The 24,958-nt window shown below is 38.8% G+C and overlaps 1 protein-coding gene across 10 annotated transcripts in view; it reads right to left on the bottom strand.

The window, feature by feature from the left end:
* shank3a (SH3 and multiple ankyrin repeat domains 3a) overlaps nt 1-24,958 on the bottom strand; it is a 226,881-nt gene that overhangs the window by 45,452 nt on the left and 156,471 nt on the right. For all 10 annotated transcript variants that reach the window (XM_077569368.1, XM_077569369.1, XM_077569367.1 and 7 more), the window contains 3 exons: nt 20,757-20,783; nt 19,429-19,455; nt 761-874 (listed from right to left, as the gene is read on the bottom strand). In XM_077569368.1, coding sequence (XP_077425494.1) covers nt 761-874; nt 19,429-19,455; nt 20,757-20,783 — 168 coding nt within the window. The remainder of the gene's footprint in view (nt 1-760; nt 875-19,428; nt 19,456-20,756; nt 20,784-24,958) is intronic.

Genomic DNA, 24,958 nt, shown 5'->3' with positions numbered 1-24,958 from the left:
AATCATAACGTAGATTTTTCACATTTAACACTTTAAAACTCATGAGTTTTTTCCCCTCAAATTGCAACAACGGTATACTGCATTTTTTCCTAAAATAACTTTTTCCTCCCAATGTTTTGGCATCTGGATTTCTGTGAGTGCAACTTTATTTGTGAATAATACAACATAACATTAGTATTCTGAATATATTTTTATATGACTTTCATTATTCTAAATTTATAACTTTTTCCCCACTAATATGTCCATATATATTTTAAATTCACTATGTAGGCTATACCTGTGTACCTTAAAGTGGAAGTCAACCTTAAACATTTCTTGACAATGTTATACAGTATGTGACCTCCTTCGTCTAAACATGAATTTCTGATTAATATTACATTTGTGGAATATGACTAATATGATTTTTATAAAACAAAATCCAGCCATTTTTATCCGTCTCAGGGGGCGGCCATTTTGCCATTTGCTGTCGACTCAAGAACGACATCACAGTTGTTCAGGGCTCAGGCAACGACCAATCACAGCTTACCTGTTTTCGGAAGCTGCGCTGTAATTGGTTGTTACCTGAGACTTGAACATTGATGTCATCTTCAGTCGACATAGCAAGTGGCAAAATGGCCGCCCCCAGAGATGGATGAAACGGCTGCATTTAGACTAGTGGGGCTGAATAGAACATGTTATTGTAAAAAAAAAAGAGAAAAAAAAAGGGGTTGACTTCCCCTTTAAATGTATTGCCGATTGATTTTTGGCACACGCGTCTTACCGAGCCGAGGGTCAAACTGTCTCATCTGAACTTCTTCCACGCAGTCGGCAGGAAACCAGCCCGTCCTCCCTTTGACGCTGCCTTCCCAGAAGCCTCCTTCTCCGATGCTCAGCACTGCGCAGGAACAGAAACATGTTAAATTAGTACACGTACGCTCATAAAACACGCGTGGCTGTCGTGGCCGATGGGAGGCGGCTGAACACTCCTCGTTGGAAAGAAAAGCGAGGAAGGGCAGGAAAGGACAAAAGACTCATTACGACTCACTCAGGAATGATGCATTCATTTTAGTGGGGGAGACAAGAGATGGGTTTGAATATATTGTCTACGCAAACAATTTCATCTTATAAAATAACTATGGTTTAGAGTAACTTTTATCTTTGGGAAATGAACACTTTATTTTGCATTTGACATTACAACTTTTGACGTTGCAATATTACTGAGCACACAGTGAATTCTGTAGAATAAATTTCACTCTGAAAAAGACTTTATTCGGGCCCAGTCTAAACAGAGTAAACTTTATACCCGGAAAAGAGTAAAATATTCAACAACAACAACAACAACAACAAAAAACTCAACAGTTGAGGAACAATCTTCGAACCTTCAGTTTGGGAGACAGTCAACCTAACCACTGACCCATGCCACTCCTAACTGGTGTCAATATATAGCAGGTGTCAGGTGGATTCCTCGTATACCTCCATTTTTGGTCACCTTTGGAACACATCAGCAAAATGCTAGCTAACAATAAGGCCGACATAGCTCAAGTGGTAGAGTGGCTGTCTTCCATGCTGGAGGTTGCGGGATCGTTCCTTAAACCTTGAGCGTTTTATCATTACTGTTGTTTTTTACTTTGTTCCAAGTGTAAAAGTTTACTCTGTTTAGAATGGGACTGAATATAGTCTTTTGAGAGTAAAATTTGCTTTACGAAATTTACTGTTTAAAATTATGACATTTTCACATATTACAACTTCATCGTCGTAAAATAGATTCGTTTCACATAATACGATTCCTGTAATACAATTCCTGTAAAATAACACTCTCTTATGCATCATGACTTTGTTCATATAAAATGTATTTTACGTCTACTCTTTACATTTAATATCTTTATTTATGCCTTATTGCTACTTTATTTTTTGTAATTTTACAATTTGATCTTGTAAAATGAGATTATGATTTACTTGTAATAAAAAAACATCATGATATTACAACTTTATTGTAGTTATGTTTTCATGTAATATTACCACTTTATTATTCTCCTTTCAATCGCTCTTTTATGACTTGCTTCTTCAGAATTGCTTTTCTTCATAATATACAGTAACCCCCTCCATCATAGGTTCCCGGTTTGTGTTCCAGATATTTTGAGGATTTTTTTTGTCAAGTTAATAACTCTAATTAAGCAGTTCAGATAATGGAAGGATGGATGGTCTATCTATTGTTCATATTGGGTGTAATTCCACTATCAACCACTAGATGGTAACACAGTTTTTGACGGACTAAATTGGAAAGACGAAGAAACCATCAGGAAGTGGGCTTCTGTATTTCAGCAAAGACCAGTTTCTGTTGAGAATGAATGTGAACTATTCTTAAATCCTGCTTTTTACGCCTACAGAAAGCGATGGCTGTAGGTTCATTTTATAATGCACATCTTTGGATTAAATTTTTGATGCATATTTGTAAATAAGATTGTTATTTTGGAAAAAAAAAAACAGTATACTGTATGTCTACTGTAAACAGAGGGATTGGTATAGTGTAACAATGTACAATATATATATTTTTTTATCCATTGCGCTTGCTCTCTCTCAAAATAGTATGTGTTTAAATGTGTATTATTTTAAAAGTGTGTTTTAAAACCTTTATCAAATTATGTGCCATAAATGCTTTAAAAACATGTCTAGATCATTTAAATAGGGTATTTCTATATTGTGGATTTTTAATTTATTGTGGGGATAGTGTGGAATGTAATTCCCTAGGTGAAGGTAGCAGTATTAAAAAAACAAAAAAACATTTAAGTATGACCCCAATACTCCTGCATGGGATTTGATTGGATTGTGCACATGAAGAAGAATTCTGTGTAGAAACATCGGCCTAATGAGGCAAGACAGTACTAAGACAAATCTTGTTCCGAATCGCGAATGAAATTTTTGGAGGAGTTTGCTGACCCGCTCCTAATGATTAAACACAGCAGTCTGAGGTGCGGGAAGGCTCCGCAACTAATGGAACTATCAGCAATGAAGTGTATGATGTGTGAGGAGGAGGAAAAAAAGATGTCGAAAAAACAGAAACAGGCGGTGTAAAAGAAAGTCAAAAGAAGGAGAAAAAGAGAAGTTGCGCTGTGGTAATTACAGATAAATGCAGAGCTGATATTGATCGTCCCCGCTGGACTCAGCCGGCGCGCTCGTTTCTACAACACTCATCCATTATCCCGGCAAGCTAATACACACACGCATGCACACACACACACCAGCTGGAAGTGAAGCTGTGCCTGAGTGAACCCTCCTTCCAGCCGGTTGCTAGGATACGGCAGTATGATGTTGCAACCGGACGCTAGACAGCTTGTTAAATGATGCAGTGTATTTCCTCCGGCGTGGTGATGCAACCCGAGGCCGCCGTACAAAGCGCTCAATTAGTGATGTCATAAGACGAGTCCAAAGTATCTGCCAGTCCTGTGAGGAAGACGACGGTGGTTGTCATGAAATCCTTGAAGTTGTCAATATTCTTGACTTCTTGGATAAGTTTAGGCACCTCAAACTTTAACAGATAGATTCAGCATTGCTCCCATTTAGTAGCTGTAGATCTGTACATAAATAATTTTGCCAAAAAACATTCCTTTCTTTGTCTTGTTTATGCTGTCTTATAGTTTGAGGAGTCCAAAAGCAAAACAAATCAGCATCAAAGTCACTGTTCTGCTTGATGTGTCTTTTCACAAAAAGCTCGTTTTCTCTACTTTCTGGTCAGAAAGTGGTGTTTTTGGTGAAACCAACCACTGTTCTTTTGCTCATTACTAAAGAACGGAAAAAGCTAGAAACATTTTTTTTCCTGGTGATTCTAATCTTCACGTTTAGTAGATCAATTATATATGGTCACATAATTCAATATTCTGTGGGTCTTTTTCTGTCAAAATGCTCTAAAACGGTCGACAATGTGAGTTACAGTCATGATTTGACTCATAACACAACACTTGAAAACAAATCAGAAACACACGTACACAAATATAGACCAGGGGTGCAGATTGCCCCTAAATGGTGGCATTTTGCCCCTAAAATTTGAGACAGTGCAACTAAAATTTTCATCCACTCGCGCCAGTGCAAACAGTAAATTTGCAGATTTTTTATAATTACTGCTTGTGAATATTTGTTGTCAAACTCTGCTCCATATTTCAGCCCATTAATCAATAACATAGTAAAAATGAGTGGGATGAATATTTACTTTACAAGTCAATTTATAGTAAACCCTAACCCTTTTCAGGTTGGGCTACTGTAATCTTAAAAAAATAAAATAAAAATTTAATTAAATAAGTTAGTCTGGAGTCCTGTAGACTTCAACCTTGCAACTTGAGTTTTTTTTCCACCACAATCTTATGAAAAAAATATAATTGTACAATTGCGTTTCTTGAAACATTAACACATTATTTTCATTATAATTTTTATTTTGCTATCATAAAAACTAACTTAATTTTGGCAATGCTATCACATTCTCACCAAACAGCAACTTTTGACTTGGATTTTTTCGTCTTTTTTAAAAAAAATAATATTATTACTTTTTTTTTCTGTTAATATTACAACTTTATATGTGTGGTGTTTTGGGTTCCCCCACCCCCCCCCCAATAATATAACTATCTTGTAAAAAAAAATCCGTGTAATTTGCCACTTTATACTTGTAAAATATATAATAGACAGACTTAAATTATGTTTTAGACCAAAACATGCAAGTTGTGTTGTTTACAGCACATCACAGATTTTCACTTTTGCGAGAGGATCTGGAACGTATCGTCTTCAAGCCCGTATCCCACTGACAGGCGATCGTTTCTGAATGTTGGCGAAGGTAGCGAATGCGCGCTCCCGTCAGTGTTTGTTGAAGGTTCGCAAGGAACCTTGCGACAAGAAAAACCATTAAGACTCCAGGCAAACGTCTGGTGAACATTTAGACGAACGTTGCAACCTTGAACAAACCCTGATGAGAAATCAACATTCGCTAAGCCTCGCAAACGTTGGCCCCCTCAGTGGGATACCGGCTTTAAGTGACAAATTGTTCCATCACACTGAGGTAAAAATACATACTGTATGATATTCACCGCTTGAAAAGTGATTATTTAAAACGCTGCGCTTGGTGAGTGCAGTGTGGCTACCCTCGATTCTACCAATGGAGAACGGTGGGGAAGCACAGCGTGTAGCGTATCGACCACTACGTGTAAAAAAAAAAGAAGAAAAAAAAAGAAGATGGCCACTCAGCACAGGCTGATCCGCCCTGTGTGATCTCAGCTTAGCACAAGTTTAGCATCCCGGTCTCATGGGAAAACCCCTCCTTTTACAAAGCTCTAATCTCTTACTAGTACAAACGTGTTACTTCTCCACACTTGAGAACGATCCGGTGAGTAAACGCATCTGTTCATTGACGGCTGCACGCTCCACTGACAGCGGTGACAGCCAAGGTGAACTCTGTGATTGATCCTCGCCAACGGGCCCTTGGCCCCTTTATGGGCCCGCCGTCCATCCATTTCCGGCGCGGGCTACCGAAGGCAGATGGTTTTCATAAGAACGCACATTTGTAATCTCATAAATGCATCCTGGCAAGCTTTGGAACAGCAGAGGTGGGTAGTAATGCGCTACATTTTTCTTTTTACATTTACTGACGTCACTTTTTGGGATCAATTGTGTTCGGCAGAGCAGTTCTAACTGCAATATAACTTTTACTTGTTTGACCATTTTTGTTAACAATGTAAATATTTCTTTGCAATAATACAAAAATAATCCAATTGATAACACACAATTAAATTAAGTTAATCCAAAGTGAACATATTAAATTTGATTAAACTTAATATATTCACTTTGGATTGACTTAATTCAAGTAAATATATTAACTCATTCACTCCCAGCCATTTTCACTAAAGCAATCCCCTTCACTCCCAACTGTTTTACTGGATTTTGACTGATTTTGCAAGGCCCACAAAATATTGTGTTCTATCGCTATAAAAACATGGACCAAACATCAATCGTGTTTTACCAATTGAAGAAATTTTACTAAGTTGGTCAACAAATCATCATCATTTTTTTTCTCAATAAATCTCGTTTTTGTCCCATACCGCCCTCTGCTGTCGACTACAAGTTATGTCAAAGTGCCCTCGGGCTCGCATTGCGAATGTCACATCTTACCTGTTTTCTGGGTTTGGTCACATGATATTCATAATGTAAGTTTGAGGGCACGTTGACATCAATTTCAGTCGACAGCAGAGACCGGTAGAGGACAAAATGTCAGAGCACTGAGAATGATTACAAGATGACTGGAATAATCTGCAGGGAAAGACAAGTAAAAAAAAAAAAAAGTCCGTACAATAACGTGTTCCATGTCCAAAAATGGTATTCTGATCAAATTACATTTGTGGAAACTGAGTTAAGCAGAAAAAACACCCATTTTTATCCACGAGGCGGACATTTTGCACCTTGCTGTCGACTGAAAATGATATCACAGTTGCTCAGGGCCCACGCCTGTTATTTTTTAAAGTTAAGTCATGTGACATTTGCAAGATGAGCCCTTACACATTGTGATTGCCTTCCTGGCCCTGACCTCCCGCCACCGCACTGGACAAAGTGTAAATAACGACTGGCCATGGAAGCCAATCAACACCTCAGCTTGCTCTGAGGTGCGCACTGAGAGGTCAAGCGCATCATGGCCTGTAACGCTGACTCGTATTTACCTCCGCAGGTGAACTGGGGACAGCGTACACACACACACGTGAACATGAACACATACACGCACGCACACATACAGACATTGCATTGCGTTGATAGCCTTGGTATTATACATGTGTCTGGCAAATTAGTCCCTTGCCTGCCCTTTCGTGTTATCTACTGACCGTTTCTGATTAGCCTTACACAATCGTTTACTCGCCATCTACATTCGGAGTCATTTACCCATTGCTTTTTGACTTTGAATACCATAATTAACATTGCTAATTGAGGGGGAAAAGATTTGCATGAGATGGGTGAGAACTACTGTGTTGCCTGGAGATATTAGTTTACATCATTAACCCTATTAAACGAACCCTATTAAAATGAATGGAGAGGCCCTAAATACATTTCAGCCTCCCCCCAAAATTCCAACACAGTTTTTCTTGTTTTTAATAAGAAAAATACTGTAGCACTTAATCATGTACTTCATAAAAACATACAGCAACAACATAAATAAATACAGTGTATAGTGTAGTGTTGCTACGATACCAAAATGTTGACTTCGATACTATACCTGCTTAAAATACCTCGATACCGGTACTGAAACGGTACCTCGACAAAACATCAGCAAAAGCAGCGAAGTTAAAACTGCCAAAAGAACTTCAAATTATTTATTTATTTATTATTAATTCAAAATAAAATCGGATGTATACATGTTAATTTATGTACATACTGTAAATATTTATGTTTATCTGTATGTGCTTTCACATTTACTTGACGTACTGTATTTGACTGCATTTGATGTCATCCGTTTTAAATGTTGGCAATACAGTGGCACTCCAATGACTTAATGTAACACTGCTTGTGTGTGCGTGCATGTCTCTGCTCTTCTCTATTACGCTCCCAATTAGTCAAATGCGTAATCAAATACTACAAACTGGGAACAAAATAATTCACACTCAACTTATTTTTAAGGGAAGTGTCAAAAATGCGTCGGAGCTTTTCTATGCAAAAATGTGATTTCCTACTGTGTGTCTGTTCATTGAACGCACCTTGAGTCCACTGCAGGAATGATTGCTGCTTTTTCTTCCGCTTCTCCGTGAAAAACATTTGCTCTTGTTACAAAACGTTTCTAAAACTGAAAATTGAAAACCACGCGTGTGTTCTTCGTATGTTTATTTAAAACATGCGTAGGCAATGCCAATGCTGTCGCGTGACTTCCACTCTGCTTGCGCGCTCCTGTGGAGCCTTAATTAGCGCTTCACGTTTCATGTTTCTTCAGTGCGTGAAGCCATCTTCCTGCGCCCTCTCGCACACACGCTGAAAGAGGCGTGTCGCTTACTTAAGGCGTTTTCCACATATCGGTAGACCACATGTCCGCCATGCGTGTATGTGTACCTGCCTTTAAAACAGAGTTGGCGGGCTGTCTTGTATTTATTTTTTTAAATACCGGTACTAAGAAAAAATGACACCGAGCCATTTTTGACGTCAAAACATCGAGGTACGGTACTGGTATCGGTATCCCGTGCAACATTAGTACAGTGTTCCCTCGCTATAACGCGGTTCACTTTTCGCGGCTTCACTGATTTTTTTTGGTGTGCAATTTTGTATGCATTCTTTTTAAAGTAATGTAGGCTACCTATTTTATAAAATTTATGAAGGTTTGAACTTTGCAAATGTTTAAACAAGTGATAAATATGAGAACATGTAAATGCCTCCATGAGAAAAGTATATAAACTGTGGTGAGGGGTGTTAGAGCCTTAAAACATTTATAATAAATGTAAAACACAACGCTAACTACTTTGCGGATTTCATTTATTGTGGGTATTTTTGGTCTCAGACCCAAGTAATATTAGTCATTCTTTGCAGAGGATAAAGAAAATATGTCTGTGAGCATTGCTAAATCGCACGTGTGTTCCCCCCACTTTTTGTGTTCAGATGTCTTTTGCTTTAAGGGTTGTAACACTATGACACAGATGCTATTCATTAGCCCGTCTATGGAGTTTTGCCTCACTTGTTCACATGAAGCTAAACTGATTTCAAGGCACATCTATACTCTGTTTGATGCCTCTTTTCTGAAAGACCGTTCACTGCCAAACTCCTTAGTGCTCGTATCTCACATTTTTGCTCTTAAGTCAAAGTCAAATTGGAGCAACTAGTATCTTGAAAATCTTGTAACGATAAATCACAACATAGTGGGGGAACATTGTATAGTTCAGCCCTACATAATCACAAATACGCCAACATACAGAGGTGACGCAGTGTCAAAATTTCTGCTGACATATGGAAACACGCGCTCGCAATGTGTGTTTTCGGAGTTATATGCATTGACAACAAAGTACAGTTAATGGCAAAAAGGAAGTGTGAATACAAATAGCAGCTGTGGCAAAAAAGAGAAAATCCCCAGCGAGAATGAAACAAAGGAGACGAAATGTGACAGAAGCTTCAATGGCGCCGTGACAAAGGGAGATGCCGGATGCGATTAAGACAGACACGAGCTGACAAAGTGGCAAAGAAAAAAAAAGATGCGTATCTCCGTCGGGTGTGGTGAAAAGATTGGTGGAGGTATTCCTCTGTGTGTGCCGAGTTGTTATATTGAGTTTTGCCCTTGCCTAAGTCAGTCACGACTCTTTGCAACTTCAGAAATGGCACTTGTGTGAGGTTGCGCAGCTATTTATATATCACACACCCTTTCTTGCTGCAAGCATCAATACATCTCCAATGTGTGTGTGTGTGTGTGTGTGTGTGTGTGTGAGCGATTGCATTTAGTTTTAAACTGGCGGAGCTCATTTCAATTTTGCCTATCGCATCAGGCTGAGTCACTCATTTACTCCCAGCAGTCTCAGCATCTTTGTTCCTCTAAACGCATCGTCCATTCTCACACACACACGCGCGCACAATGAGACAGTAATTGCCTCGCATGAATGAGGGAAACATTTTCCCATGCTACAATAGGCAAGAGTTAAAACCTTTACATTTGTGTCACACAATACAAAGATGTGCAAACGAAAGCCTCGCCAGGGGAACCGAATATATCCCGACTGGCTTTATGTAACATCTTAGTAGAGTCATAGGAGGACAATTCAGTGATGATGCAGCATATTCCTCAAGGATATTTGGACAGGAAAAGGCAGCAATCAGCTCATCGCGGCCCATTATGCACAAATTTTTTACCGTTTTATAACACATCATTAGACTTTTTTTTTAAATTCATTAACTCATTCACTGCCATTGATGGCTATGGACGTCAAAAATCCATTTGAACTAATTCTATTTGTTTAGCATTTTTTTCCACTTTAGTTAACAAGAGTATGAAAACCTAGATTTTTTTCATTGTACATTTAGAACAAATATAACATTTGTGATTAATCGTGCATTAACTAGTGAAGTCATTCGATTAATTACAATTAAGACTTTTAATTGCCTGAAGCACCGTCATTTTTAATAATCTAAGACTACAGAAATCAGTCACAGTTGATATGCTGAAATCAGAGGATTTGGTTTTGGTTTGGTTTTGGTTTTACAGTTTTGCATTTAAAAAAATGGCTCCAAATGATTGATTATATATATAAAGATTATTAAAAAATTGGGGGTGTCAGGTGATAAAAATGACTTCACTAGTTAATTCACAATTAATCGCAAATTTTTACATCTGTTCTGCATGTATAATAGATTAAAAAAATAATAATAATAATTCTAGGTTTTCATACTCTTGTTAAAAGTGGAAAAAATGTTAAACTAATAGAAACAGTTAAAATTATTATTATTATTTAAAAAAAATCTTTGACGTCTATAGCCGTCAATGGCAGTGAATGAGTTAATTTTCAATAGTGACTTATTTGGACTCATTTGGGGTATGGGTGGAGATTTTGCAGCCCTCTGTCTGTTATAAGTGGACTGTGGCAAAAATGGAAAAAAAATAACAATGTGGTTTTGTCATAGTATAGTCATAGTTCTTATGCTTGGTGGAAGGCAGCTTGAGTACAAAAATAAAACCATGTGGAGATCATGCGAATATTACACAGTAAGGTCAGAATTCCGTCATTCGACAATTGCCAACAGTCGGGACAACCTTCCATCATCATCATCATCATCAATCTGTCAATATTTCAAGCCAAACCAAATTGTAATTGCCAATCCGTCAATGCTGTTTTAACTGGGGTTCCGTCGCTATTGCCGCTATTTTAGGACCAACAGTAAATATCATGGGCGCAATCCATCAACATCATTTTAACCATGCTGAATTATATTTTGTCATCAAATCTGCTTGAGATTGTTTGTTATATTCATACTGTATATATGTGCACACGGTCGTAACTGCTGATGAAAACTTCCAGCAATGCTTAGTCTGTCAACATTTCTAAGTTTCCCATCATTTGTTAATAGTCAACAAAACAAGCGTCCACCATTGATGGACAATCCGTTAATATTGCCTCACTTATTTACAAATAAAATGCCAAACTCATCTGAATTGCACAAAAAAAAAAAACCCACCTTGATTCACTTTTGGAGGAAATGATGAACAAATTTACAAACTCCACACAACAACAACAAAAACGGAAGCGATGCCACTTTTGCCCTCCACCTCCGTGCGTGAATAAGACTTGCCGAGTCAGGCTGTTTTCAATTAGCGGTACACGGCTGATCCTATGTCGCCACATGCGCGTGTGAAACAAAGTGTGTGAGAGACTTGAGCGAGGAGAGCGAAATCCAATAAGCAGAATGAAGCTGTTATTAGATTTGCTTGCCTGCTCTCTTTATTAAACTTCACTTCCAGTCAGTGTAATACACACACACGCACACACAGAGCATGTATAGCGCAGAGCAGAGTCACATATTAAGAAAAGTGAATCTAAGGGACCATAGTCACTAGGCGACAGAGCTAAGTAAATCTGCATGTTGTCTGCATAAAAAGGATAGGCAGCATTACCGTTGTGAATGACCTGAGCCAATGGAAGCATGTACAGGTTAAATAATAGTGGTCCAAGAATCGAACCCTGGAGGACTCCACAACATAACCCCTGCCTTTAAGATATGGTCTGAACCAGCTGAGGACCGTACCTGAAATACCCACCCACTTTTCTTGTCTGTCAGAAAGATTTCGGGGCGGCATGGCTCAGTGGTAGAATGGTCGTCTCACATCCGTGAGGTTGTGGTTTCGATCCTTACCCCGGCTGACCATGTCAAAGTGTTATTGAGCAAGACAATGAACCTAGATTTGCTCTCAGTGGACCTGGCGGCGCACTGCATGGCAGCAGCCAACCACTGGTGTGTGAATGGGTGCATGTGAAGCATTGTAAAGTGCTTTGGGCACCATATGGTGTAAATAAAAGCGCTATATAAAACGCAGTTCATTTACCATTTTAGTGGTCAACAGTGTCAAAGGCTGCACTGAGATCAAGCAGCACCAGAACTAATGTTTTTCGTATAGAAAGTATAGGTAAAAAAACTACAAAAAAACTGTCTGAAGCATAAAAAGTAACAAAAAATAATTATTTTTACTGTCAATTATATATAATTCCCATTTTGATAACTTTGCACAATGGAAAATAAACGTGTTTAGTGTAACTTGATTGTTAAATAATGTGTACAGTATTTATTTACTGAAACAATGTTTTTTTGTCATGAGGGATGTTAAAATGCATCGATGTCGGTTTAAATATATAAAATGGTGCCACCCTGTTAATTAATTAATTAATTAATTAACTAAAAACAGTGAAGGAACAATTATTGTAAGTTGCTATTAAAGGCAGTGTGTACAATTTAGTGCCATCTAGTGGTAAACTAGCATAATGCAATGATATCAAAGCCAGCGCTCTACGGTGTCTCAGACAGACCACACTTCACAAGCCTACCGCTAATCGCTATCAATTATTATTTGGCGTGAGCGAGCACCCTGGCAAGCAGGAGCTAGCGCGATATCTGTTTTCAAATGTAGGGAGGAAAAGTAAAAAATCATCAGAAAAGTAAATACCTGAAAAATCTGCTTAAACACATTAACAATGCATTTGCATTTTGTTACTTCACACTACTCGGTGAGGATGAGGAGGGTGGAGCAGCCTTATCTGCACTCAGCAGAGAGGAGGGGGGGGAGGAGCAGACGGGTAAATAAATCAAAACCAGGCGATGGCGGAGACAAAATGCTTTCGGTGAGTGACGACCTGAGTCACAGGAGGAAGAAGAAAGAAAGAGGAAGGTGGGAGTGTTAGATGGGGAGGAAAACTCAAAGGATGACTCAGAGGGATTCCTCTGCTCGTCTCCTCCTCCCTAACCGGCTGACATACTTTTCCAACATCTCTCCTTTCTTTAGGTGCAAATAAAAACAAGGTTGCTGAAGCCTCCCCTCATCACAGTTATAGGAAAAGAATGTTCGCAAGAATGTGCCTACAAGTGGTAGACTCGGGTCACATGACTTGACTCGAGTCAGGCTCAAGTGGCCAATTTTAGGATTTAGGATTTGCTTGGCTAAAAACTTATGAAAGCTTGGACTTGACCTTGCAATCATGGCACTTGACTTGGACTTGAACTATAGTACATCATTTCACAAGACTTGCCTGTTTAATTTGAAAATATGCCTTTTAAAAGGATTTTAATTTTTTTTTAAATTTTATTTTATTTTTTAAAGAAAAGTAATTTTTGTAGTGCAGACAAACATGGCAACTGAGGCTACTAAATGACTTAAAGATGCAATATGGAACTTTTTTTTCTCCTGGAATCAGGTTAGCGCCCTGTCTGCGGATGTGACGTAATGTGCGTGGTGTGTATGTGAAGAACGGTATGTGCAGTTTTATTTTTCGTCAGCAGGTGGCAGTAGCGATTTGAAATGGAATATTCTACGTTCAGTAGCTTTAAGTACAAGAAAAGTAAGAGAAAAAGCTCCAAAGATAATTACATTTGGAATTGGGGATTGATTTTTCATCAAACTGGTAAAAAGAGCATGACAAGGTTTGCAACTGGAAGATACGATACACATCAACTATTACATCCAACTTCATTTGTTATGACAGAAATTTGAAATTTAAATTTACTGGGGATTTGGCCTTACCTGAAATTTGTCCAGTAACTTTGAAATTGCTTGAAACGTTGAGGGATAACCTGTGAAGCATTAGTATGACTTACACATTAATTGTGATTTTCACCCGTGGTAATTAAAAGACAATTGATTTAATTTGGGAGAAAAGTTTGCTATATTTAGGGTCCGAGCAATAAGGTTGAACCGACTAGTCGATGACAATGATGATGGTGGGTCTGAGCGGCAAACTAGAAGTGACGTCTCAAGCTTGTGGAAATATTTTTTCTAAAAATGAGACTAGCACAGTGTTTTGCAAAGTCTATCCTCAAATATAATAAAAATCCAAGTACCATGCACGGCAAATATTAGCTGACAAACAGCCGAAATTCTCAAATCAGCCAACAGTTAGCGGACGATTAACGACCTCTTTGTTGTAAACAGCGTCGGCTGTAATCATCCCCAGAGTGTCGAATAGAAAAATCTGAAATCACTTAAACCTTACCATACACCAGGCAGTGAGAAGATAATGACCTTTACGTTCTTTCTTAATAGATGCTTGATATTACAGTGACAGAAGCAAAATTAAACATCAAACTATGAATTTGAATTAGTTTTACTTTGTAATGTTTATAAAGGCTGCGAAGAACATGAATAGGAGATTCATGTCTTGTGAATTTTGGCTTTAGACGTTAAACATGCATCTATGTCAGCAAATGTAGATTTCTATTACTTTTAATCATGTTTGTCTTGGTCAAAATAGACAAATAATTTTTTAGTTTCACAGACATTAAGATGTCGCCAAGCGGATTTTTTTCTCCCCAGTACATCGACAGCCGCGTAGCTGTTGTATGTTCTACATTATAGTTGGAATAAATGGATAGACACTCTCAAAACCCTTCAGGCAAGGTCATCGAAGTCACAGTTGACCATCTCGCTGTCCAATCATGGTGTCGACGGGGCGCAAAGTCCCGCCCACGCACTTCTCCACTCCCTGCAGATCGCACCACCTGTCTTCCTATTCTGCCCTCACGCTCCTTTGCCTTGTGTTCCTGTTTGTTTAGCCCAGCACTTAACTGTCACAGAAATTCAAACATCAGCTTCCAAAAACATACTTTTTTTTTTCTTCACAAATATGCATCAGTCAAGCCGCCCACCCTGTGTGCGTCCTGACAAGCCAACAGCCAAAATAGCAATTGCAGAGGTAATCAGTTGATGAATAAACATGAAGAGGAAGAGCATAATGTATAACCATTAGCTAATACAGATGGAGCCAAAGATGCTCCGTTGACAGCATGACAGGGCCGCACTGACCAGATGGTTCTCAGCAACAACCATTTGTTGCCTTTTTCCTTTTTTTTAACTAAAAAATATGGTTGGGAAGTCATAGAATTTAGATTGTTTTTTGACAAACAGGAGCTATTGTTTTAATCAAATTATTAGACTTTTAGCTCTAAATTAAACATTGTGTAGGAACTGCTCATTTGCAGGTTCAAGGAGGCCACATTAAAGAGTTTTTTAAGGCCACATTGATTACATTTAAGACCAAAAGGGGGGTGGGGGGGGGGGGTCAGTATGGTGCCCGAGTAATCAGCCACACAGTTCTGGAGTTCTGGGTTTGAATCTCTGAGTTTTCATGTTCTCCACGACAGAAATTGAATGGATGAGTATAATAATAAAAATAATGATAATAATAATGATAATAATAATAATAAAAACTCTGAAAATACAAGGGTAATTGACTATTAAGACCATCTTCTTTTATCTTATGAGTGAAACTGTATATTTTGTAAAAAATAAAAATAAAAATAAAAATCTTCCGAAAACAAAATTGTGTATTTCTGACCAAAAGTCTAGCGTCTCAAGAAAAAAAAAGTTGTAACAATGAAGTTGCATGAAAATACATGAGTTCCATTTAAATACTAATTCTAATTACAGTATATATATTTGCATAGCATAGCATGGAATATGTGATTACATCACATGGGCACATTACGACTTTTATGAGTTATGTCGTCACAGTAGGAACACAACTCTATCATAAACCAATTACCCCCGGTATCTAATTCCACAATTAGCATCCAGGCTATTGCCCGAGCTAATTTGCCAGCAGACGTTAAACAGCACAAAATTGAGCCACCTCACGAAGAATGACACAAACCAAGGTGAAAGAGACAACAAATGGATTTGTCTGCCGAGAGCGCCCGTGTGCTGGTTGCTTGGTAACGCCATACATGCACATGCATATGTGTCTAAACAACAACAACTTGCATGCTCCAAATAAAATCATGTATAATTCATTTGCACAGTCCACTGGTTCTTATCATTGGCCAAAAAGCAGGAACGCACCCTGTACTTGTATGTGCAATCATACATGATGACAGGCACAAAAAAGAAAAAAAGCTTTTAGCTCTTCCCTGGCTGTATTGCAACATTAGCCAGTGGCTACAGATGCTATGTTTATTCCCAGTCATCCAAGCAGCGGGAACGCCAGCGTGAAGGTAGACTCAAACATCTGTGTTGCCGGTTATAGCGGCGGTCCGAGACGGCGTTAATATTCCGCACAGAGCGGGAGCGCAAAGCAAGCCCATTAATCATGTTTGTGAATGTCTAATCGCAACGTTACTTGCGCTGCTTTTCATTTTCACGGCTGCCTGCAAGATTTATAATGGCGTTGGGTGGAGAGGTGCATGTAATATGTAAGTGTGTGTGTGAGAGGTGGCTAGCACGCTGGTGAAAGAATGCTCTTCAATGTGTCACCTTGCCGAGGTGGAGAAAGCCCTCGGCGTGCAATTATGCAACCATGTTGACTTTTTTCAAAAACGTGTGGCAACTGTTAGAGCTGGCAATCGCAAACTTGTTCAATATTTATGATCGCAAATATTATATATATATATATATATATATATATATATATGCATCTTTTAGTCATCGATACAGTAATTTTATAATAGTTCATAAAATCGATTTAAAGATACTGTAAAAAACGAGTGTGATATTGATTTGTGCTGAGGTCATTTTTCCGCCACTAGATGGCATAATTGCATTTGTAAGATAATGCCAGCTCATTGCATTTTACTTTTTATATTAAGAGCTATCTAATCTTTAACATGAAGTAACTTGTGAAATTCTGCTTATTTTTAAAATTGTAAAAGGAATCCCCCAGTACAGGCTTTATAAGTAAGGGGCGGCCAATAATCACGCATTTAAAAAAAAATTGTGGCGTTGAAGAAACTTAAAATTAACGGACTCATTTTGACACCCTAGTACATAAATATGGACATTTCGAACAAATTTGAGATTACCTGCCCCTTCAGTTCAAAGTCTACAAAGGCCCCATTGTCAGATGTCTTGTGCAGATTACCCTGAGTTTATATAACCTGTAGTGTGGGGTGTGTTAAGAGTGATTTTTCCTTCCAAACTTACTTGGAAAAATGTCGGGGTCAACTTGGGATGTTGGACACTACTTTTTCCAGACCAATACCAGTACGAAAACTCAAGTTTTGAGTAATCACCGATACACAGTACTTTTGATTAAAAAAAAAAAACAGACACAGATAATTAACAACAAAAAAACAACCTACCGGTGTATATCCCAATTTAGCATTTTTCCTTAAAATTGCATGAAATGAATGGCAATTTTCTATTCTTATTGTTTGCCGTTCCTGATTGCAAAACGGCCACAAGAGGACGATGGTAATCGTCATGAGTACCAATAACTTGAAATAAGGTGGAGTATGGCCCGATATCAATACCTGGCATCAGTACTCGACCATCCCTCGAGCCAATAATTATAAAAGTTTTAAACCTTTCAATATTTACAATCACAAATCCGGCGGTGTATAACAGATCGACCACTGGGCCAAATCTGAGCAAGTTAGCAATTGAAATTGAAAATTGTCAGATGTCACTAAAAGATTATCCTGAGTTTGGTGTTGGGTGTGTTAAGATTGAATGTTCCTTCTGGGAAAACTATCTACAAAGTTGATCAATATTTATTTTATGACTGCAAATCCTTCTAATTCTATGATTGTGATGTGAAACACAGTCAAATAAGAAACAAGTTGGGCTGTTGCTGGCAACTGGTTGTGTTGAGCGTTTATATAAGTTGTCACATTGGGACATTCGCCACAATAAAAATAACATGCAGAAGACTCTGTGACCAAATAGTTACCTACATAAGATAGCTTCTTATTTATTTTTTTACATACAATTAATCATGTTGCTCCTTTGCTCCACTGTATTGGGTCTGAACTGAATGTTGCACTGTGAAAAAAACTGGGAGCTTTGTATTCTTTGAAGAGAAAAATTGATTTATTAGGTCTGACTTGTTTAAAAGTGGGTCCCAACTTAATGGCCATTTTAAAATAGGGGCTCCAAGGCGAGACCAGCTGAGAAGCCCTGCTGTGTACTGCTTACAGGAATGGATATGCAGTCTGATTGCTGCATGTGTATAATTGTTCCTGCTCCTTTGCTTTGCGAAATACAAAATGGTTGCTCTTGGCGTCAACAATCATTTTGATGCAAAGTGTGTACCTCTTTGCAGGTGAATTGGGTGGCCACGCATGCAGGGAAAGTAAATGATCTTGCAGGCAGGCTTTCCCCCAGCGTTTTATTACTTTGCTTGCTTGCAATGCTAATGCTAACGCGACAGAAGCATTGCCCAAGCTGTTCACTGACATCGCAGACCACCGTAAACCAATTGCAAAACTTAACCGCGTTGTGGTGATTGTGCGTGATTACTACGGTTACCGAGAGAGCGAATGGAAAGAGATACGGGGGCAAATCGGGGAATGAGGTTAGCGTGAGGATGTGTGAGAGGGGGAGGTACTTGAACGTAAATAAATGGATTGTACGCTAACACACACACACACATTCAAAACACATACAAATACACGGTCCAGTAGTGCATGCTCATGTTGTGCTCCAGTGGCGGTCAGTGAATGCACGAAGGCAAGGCGAGCTCATTACCCTGAGACAATGTGCAGTATACGGACGACCCTGCTAAATGGCGGAAGGCAGTCAGGCCGCGTGTGTGAACGTGTGCGTGTGGACGAAGGCTAACTACACACATTGATCTCCCACACGGCCTCCAATCACTGCTGGAGCTTTTCCAAGTCAGTCAGTCGTCTTGACGGAGGAGAGAAGCGGCAAGGGGGAAAAGACAACTATGTACACACTATAGATACTTTTAAAAGAGACTACTGTGGCTGAATGTACAGTATGTGAATCATCCATAAAAAGGAGGGATGAAAAAGAGTGGGATTGGCTTCCTTTTTCCAGCTCCAAATGAGGTTTTCATTTATTTATTTATTCACTATTCAAAGCTATTAACAGCATACTGTAGCCTGAGGCACACACTTCATTAACGGGGCAGCACAATTGACTTCTTTTAAAGCACTTTGTCATCCCCAGTTCATTTCAACAATGCATTTTTACCTTCACCGTCATCCTCCTCCTCTTCTTCCTCAATAATCAGTGTCAGGTTGACGGCATGAGTTCACACAACAAATGTGTGTTTTTTGGACAGGCATAGCTCAATAAATTTGAATATTAAGGGGGAAAAAATATTTTTTTCAGTAGTTTAATTCAAAAAGTGTTGCGTATATTAGTTTCACTTTATGAACTGAACTCTTGAAATAAACTTTTCAACCATATTGTAATTTATTGAGATGCGTTTTGTATATGCAGTTCATTGAAAAGATCACAAAATATTAATTAAAGTAAACATTTATCTAAGGCACAGTAATGACATGGGAAAAAAATGTGGTATTTACCATCCGAGTCCAGATAGTCGTCTTTCACTATAGAATTGTACATGAGAAAAAAAAGAAAGATTACTTTGTGCAACTCTAATTATCGCCGTTGTCCTATGAAACACATACATGTATCTGCAAATTTTGTGACCTCCAGGCAAAAAATATTTTCAGATATGGTGCTAGTAAGCGCAAAAAAAAAAAGTGTAGAAGAAAATAAAGTGAGTCCCCTTAAAGAGGACTATAGAATAATGAATTACATATTTGCACTCCTGGAGGCAGCACTTTATCGCAAAGCCATCAAATTGCACTTGCCAATTAGTGTGCATGTGCACGTGCAGACATATCGGCAAATACAAAACAAAACAAAAATGAAATGAAAATGTCAAAACTGCAGAAACACTTTTCATTGGACCACAACGTCGTAGAAAGCTTAGCATGAAAAAACACAAAGCTAAACTTTGAACAACCTATAGTTGGGAGCTACACTACGACTATACTACTACTTTATATAAAAAATCCAATAGAGTGGAACCTGGAAAGTTGGATGCCCCCAAGGTAACTTGTAAGAATCTTAATATCCCTTGCATCATCGCTTATGTATTTTTGGGGTCTCCAAATCAAACACCCCCCAGAACTCAAAGGCACTCCTTGAAAAGTCATTAAAAATTAGCCACTCGCAAACAGTTTCAGCAATCAAGACGTAATTGGGTAGAAGTTTAGCCTATGTCATCATAACAGGGCACTTAAAAATGTCTTAAGGCTTCTTGCCCAAAACAGGAAGTCAGCCATCTTGATTTGAAGCAGCCATCTTGGGTGTACCCTTACTGGGAATTTTTTTATTTTGATATCAATTCTTTGAAACTTTAATATAATTTGCCCCTGGTAACAGTTTACCATCAAGGCAAGATTGGGTGGGCATGTATGTCTTAACAGGACCCATGAAAATCCCTCAAAGATCAATGCCCAGAATGGAACAGGAAGTTGGCCATTTTAGTTTGAAGCCACCATTTTATGTGAATACCAGGGCTTGCACTTTGATAAGCTCCTACTAGGGATTTTTCCCAAATGAGCCTGTAACATGACACGTAAAAAGTTCTCTAGATCCATGCCTGAAATTGAAAAGGAAGTCATCTATATTGGTTGCAATTTGCCTGGTTAGGCCCAAATCAGAAGCACACATCCAAAACAGACACCATGAAAATAGGGATTGCGAGGGCCCATTCATTGCTGTTTTCTACTTAAACGTCGTTTAGTGTTCAACTTTAGAGGCTCCACTCTACTGCTAGCTCTTATTTTACAACTGTCATATTTTAGTGTAGCGTTGGGATCTATTAAAGCTTATTTACCGTCCACATCCGAATAGTCGTCCTTCGCTATAAAAGTATACAAAAATAAAGATGAGTGGAATTCATCCAAGAGTGAAGCTCAAAATTCAAGAAGTTTAGCTCGATACATACTATGACTCCAAGCCTCTATAATTGGGAGCAGAAGGTCTACATGCACATCCAACATACACATGTACTATACCAATTCTATACTATAATAACAATGATACTTTGATTATGCCAAATACTGAAAGTCAATCAATCTAATTAGATGTACCTATTCTGATCTCATCGTAAGGATGCTCCTCCGGTAAATCTAGTGATTAACAAAGGTGTTAACAAGATGACACTGATGAGTGTGTGTGTGTGTGTTTGTTGTGGGCAGAGAGGCTGTTAACACGCTAATTACCTCTCAATGAATCACTGTCACGTTTGTAATGCAAAGCACTATGACAGTTGGCTTCAAGGTACAAGCAGCCCATTGTGTTGAAATTTCATACACAGCCGTCAGACATTTCATTAGGTACCCCTGCACGCTCCAGTGCCAACTACAAGAGCGCAAATTCAGGCTTCAAAAAGACTCAACTCATGACCTCCCATGAAACGCGATGTTGTCTTCTTTCTTTGCTTTTTAACTCGCTTGACTTCCTTTCGTCCTCCGTGGCAAATGAGCACTATTACTATTAACGAGTCCATCCATTTATGAATGCAGATGAGACGAAATGCATTATGAATCAAAGGCAGGGTCGTCCGTCTTTAAAATAGCTTCTCTCAAGCCTCAAGGGGGGACTGCTCATTCTCCGCTCGAGACACATGCAATTCAATAAATAAGGGATTCTTTTTTCTGGGCTTCAAATGAACAAGCAACATTTGGTATATGCCAATGGTGGTCCGCCAATTTCAATGGAGACATATTGTGTGTGTTTTAAAAAAAAAATATATATATATATATAATTTAAAAATTCCAAGTGTCCTAATAACATGTCTATGGCAAACAAAAGACAAAACCTATTATAACACAAATTTCCCCTCATTCCTGTCCATTTTTTACTGCAACTGAGAGTCAATGGCGAGTACGGCTTCAATTACCATGACGACGAGGGGCGGAGCTAGGGAGTGTGACAAAGTGAGCGCCGACTAGCCCTAAGTGTGAAGAAAAAAGGCAAAGTATCATAAAGACAGTCAAAGCATGGATTGCATTTTTACTCTTGGATGCAGCACTTCATCACCTCGTTGCTAAATTACATGTCAATTAGCGTAGCAGCAGTAACCCACGGCCAAACGCAAACAAAATTGAACATCTGAGTATGTGCTGCACTTCAGAATATTGTCAGCGACCGTAATCTATGCTTCCAATGCTGCAGCTCTGCTTATCTTTTGGCTTTGACATGATGAGAGTTTTCGTATAGTCAAGCTGCCAAATCCGGGCAGAGAATTGAGTGTGCCGTATTATGTAAATTTGTCTCAGTGTTACATCAATTGCACAATCTGGCGAAAGTCAGAATGATTTACAGACATATTTAATTTAAAAACACAAGGCTTGAAATAAGCGGCTTCACATCACAGTTTGCAAATCAAAATGTGCATTTGCACCTCTTTAAAAGACATTGATTAACATAGAAGTATGAACCAGCGAGATGACCCAAAAGGCTTCGCTGGGCTCTCGTCACCCACCACAAGTAGTCAGAGACTAAGGTACGGCTCCATGCTAATTATGCTTCACCAGCTAGCTAGCAACAAGCTTCGGCTGGCTACTGCTGCTGCTAAACATGTTGCGGAGTCACTCCAAGGTCACTAATTATCACATCCGTGGCGGTGAATAACATTTACTTTTCTGACAAGTCTCATTCTTGCAAAGGGAGAAGCCATGCTAATTGCTAAGCTAAGAAAAGGTCGACATGGCTAGCGCATTTTACATCGGAAGTATAGTAAAAAATATTTATATGATCAGTAATGTTATTTGATTTAACAAGAAATTCTGAGTTTTGATCTTGATGTCAACAAAAACATGTTTTCAAAATTACATTAAAGTAGTTCAAAACCTATTTAATCATTTTAATCAATGTAGCTTTGCTTCTAGCTGCTTAAAATAGTGGGAATATAAGGCATAAAACTGTTGATTATATCAAAAGAAACCAATTTTTTCATTGTCATTTTTTATTTTTTTTAAATAAACCTTGCTTCAGGTCCTTGGGATTCATGTTTGGGAGTGGGGGGTGAATGCTCCACAAAATAAGAAAATTGCTCCATTGATTAGCAAAACTCTGCTCTTTAAAGACAAAAAAAAATCTTTTGAGCGTTGAAACGAGACAGCACACAAAAGATGTACTTGGTTGTTTAATTTCAAATTTTGATGGGTGGGCAAGCACCCCAGAGACCCAACCATCTGTACACAAACAAAAACTCAATTTACCATAATATGTCAGCTTTAAGTGGTTAATTTGGCATCACTATGAAAGCGATGCAATCCCCCCCTATTGTAAGCTAATGTACATACCAGCTGTTTTTTAGAGGCCACAATTTTTACATGGTGTTTGTTTAACCTTAACTTCAACAGCCATTCAAATATTTACGTCCCCCAGATGACGTAGGCGATACAAGTGGCACGCAGTGTGACGGCCAGTGTTGCATAACAGAGCCAGATGGTTTCGCCCCGATGGCCCGTCACGATCCTGGCAGCCACGGGCACGTGAAAGCATTTGTGAACACATTTCCTGCGTGGATCGACATGGAAGAAGCGAGTTCGCATTAGCGGCAGGATGAAGGATTGGTCTGTGCTAACAAGAAAAGCGACAGAGGTCTGATCCATCCGTTTTCTTTACCGATTGTTCTCAGTTGGGATGCGAATTGCATACAAAAAAACTTCCATTCTATAGTATAATATGACTTTGTTCATAATATTCTGACTTTGCTATCACGAAATAAATAAACGTTTCCCTATACAGTGGTGCCTGAGATACGAGTGACCAGATTTATTAATTAATTTTTTAAATACAAGCTGTGTGGGCACATTTTTGCTCTGTCCTTTTTTTTGGGGGGGGGGGGGGGGGGTTAAAAGAGATATGAGCACTGCATGGTGGCAGTTAACTAAGCTCACTTCACCAAAAGCATCAGTTTGGGAAACAGTGAACAGGCAAAAAATAAAAATAAAAAATGCTATTATTTTCCAATCCCAGTGGAAGTTTGTCAAACAAAACATAAAACAAAAAGAATTGCATGTCGTGTATTTGGAAGACTACACAAGTTTACCTTCCACTCGCTTAATGCTAACACGCAATGCAAAACACCAGAGATGGGCTAACGAAAAGCAATATGTCAAGATGTTGTTGTAATTGTAGAGTGTTTCCCATTTTAATCTATTTTATTTTAGTCCTCCAATTACAACTATTATCAGATCATTGTTCCTTAGAACACTAAATGTCTCATAAGACACAAACTTCACCAAAAACAATGGCAGTACTTTTCAGACGTGATACAAGAATACAGTAAGTTCTGCTTCTGATATTCAAACCGAGTACCAATATCCACCGTGCTGCCCTTGATTCCTCATATTCCCCAAAAAACAAAAACATTTCAGGATTTGTCACGGTTTCCCGCTAATGTTCTATAATTGGGTTTCATTGGCCGTAACGAGTCTGAATTGTTTGCTATTTGTATCAGTAAAAGGAATGCAAATGAAAGCATTGTCACCATAAAGCAGACGAAAGACCTCTTTAGGAACATGTGAGTTCAAATGGAAGGATGTCCACTGGCTAATGTGGGCAGAATCATACCATGTACCAACCAGAAAGGACGCCTTTGTAACTTTATGGTGTCTTTACAGTGTTACAGACAATACCAAATACTTTAATACTACATTCCCTGGCATATGTGAAGAGAGTATGAGTGATCCCACCCTAAGTGCAGCTGCTACTCACTCTCTCGGAAGTCCTCATTAAGCTAATGTGGGTATGAACCACCGTGATGGATGCAAAGTGTGTGGGCTCTAGAGTGGGGCTGGGGTATATCTGTGGAAAGGTGGGGGGGGGGGAGAGGTTGCATGCTCAAGTGGGAGAGCACCACCAGAGAGGAGGAAGTTGACAGGACCTGTTTGAATCTGCATGCACTCTCCTCAAACGAGGGATGGGCATTGGAAGAAAATTCCAATATGGACTCATTTAGACAGCAGTTGAAGGAAGGATCATTCTCGTTTTCGTCACAGATGTTAAAGTAAAGCTAAAAGT

The sequence above is a fragment of the Vanacampus margaritifer genome, chromosome 6 (assembly GCF_051991255.1).
Source record: "Vanacampus margaritifer isolate UIUO_Vmar chromosome 6, RoL_Vmar_1.0, whole genome shotgun sequence".
NCBI classification, from domain to species: domain Eukaryota; kingdom Metazoa; phylum Chordata; class Actinopteri; order Syngnathiformes; family Syngnathidae; genus Vanacampus; species Vanacampus margaritifer.
The sequence above is the reverse complement of the archived record's forward strand: the minus strand, read 5'-3'. Positions and strand labels throughout refer to the sequence as shown.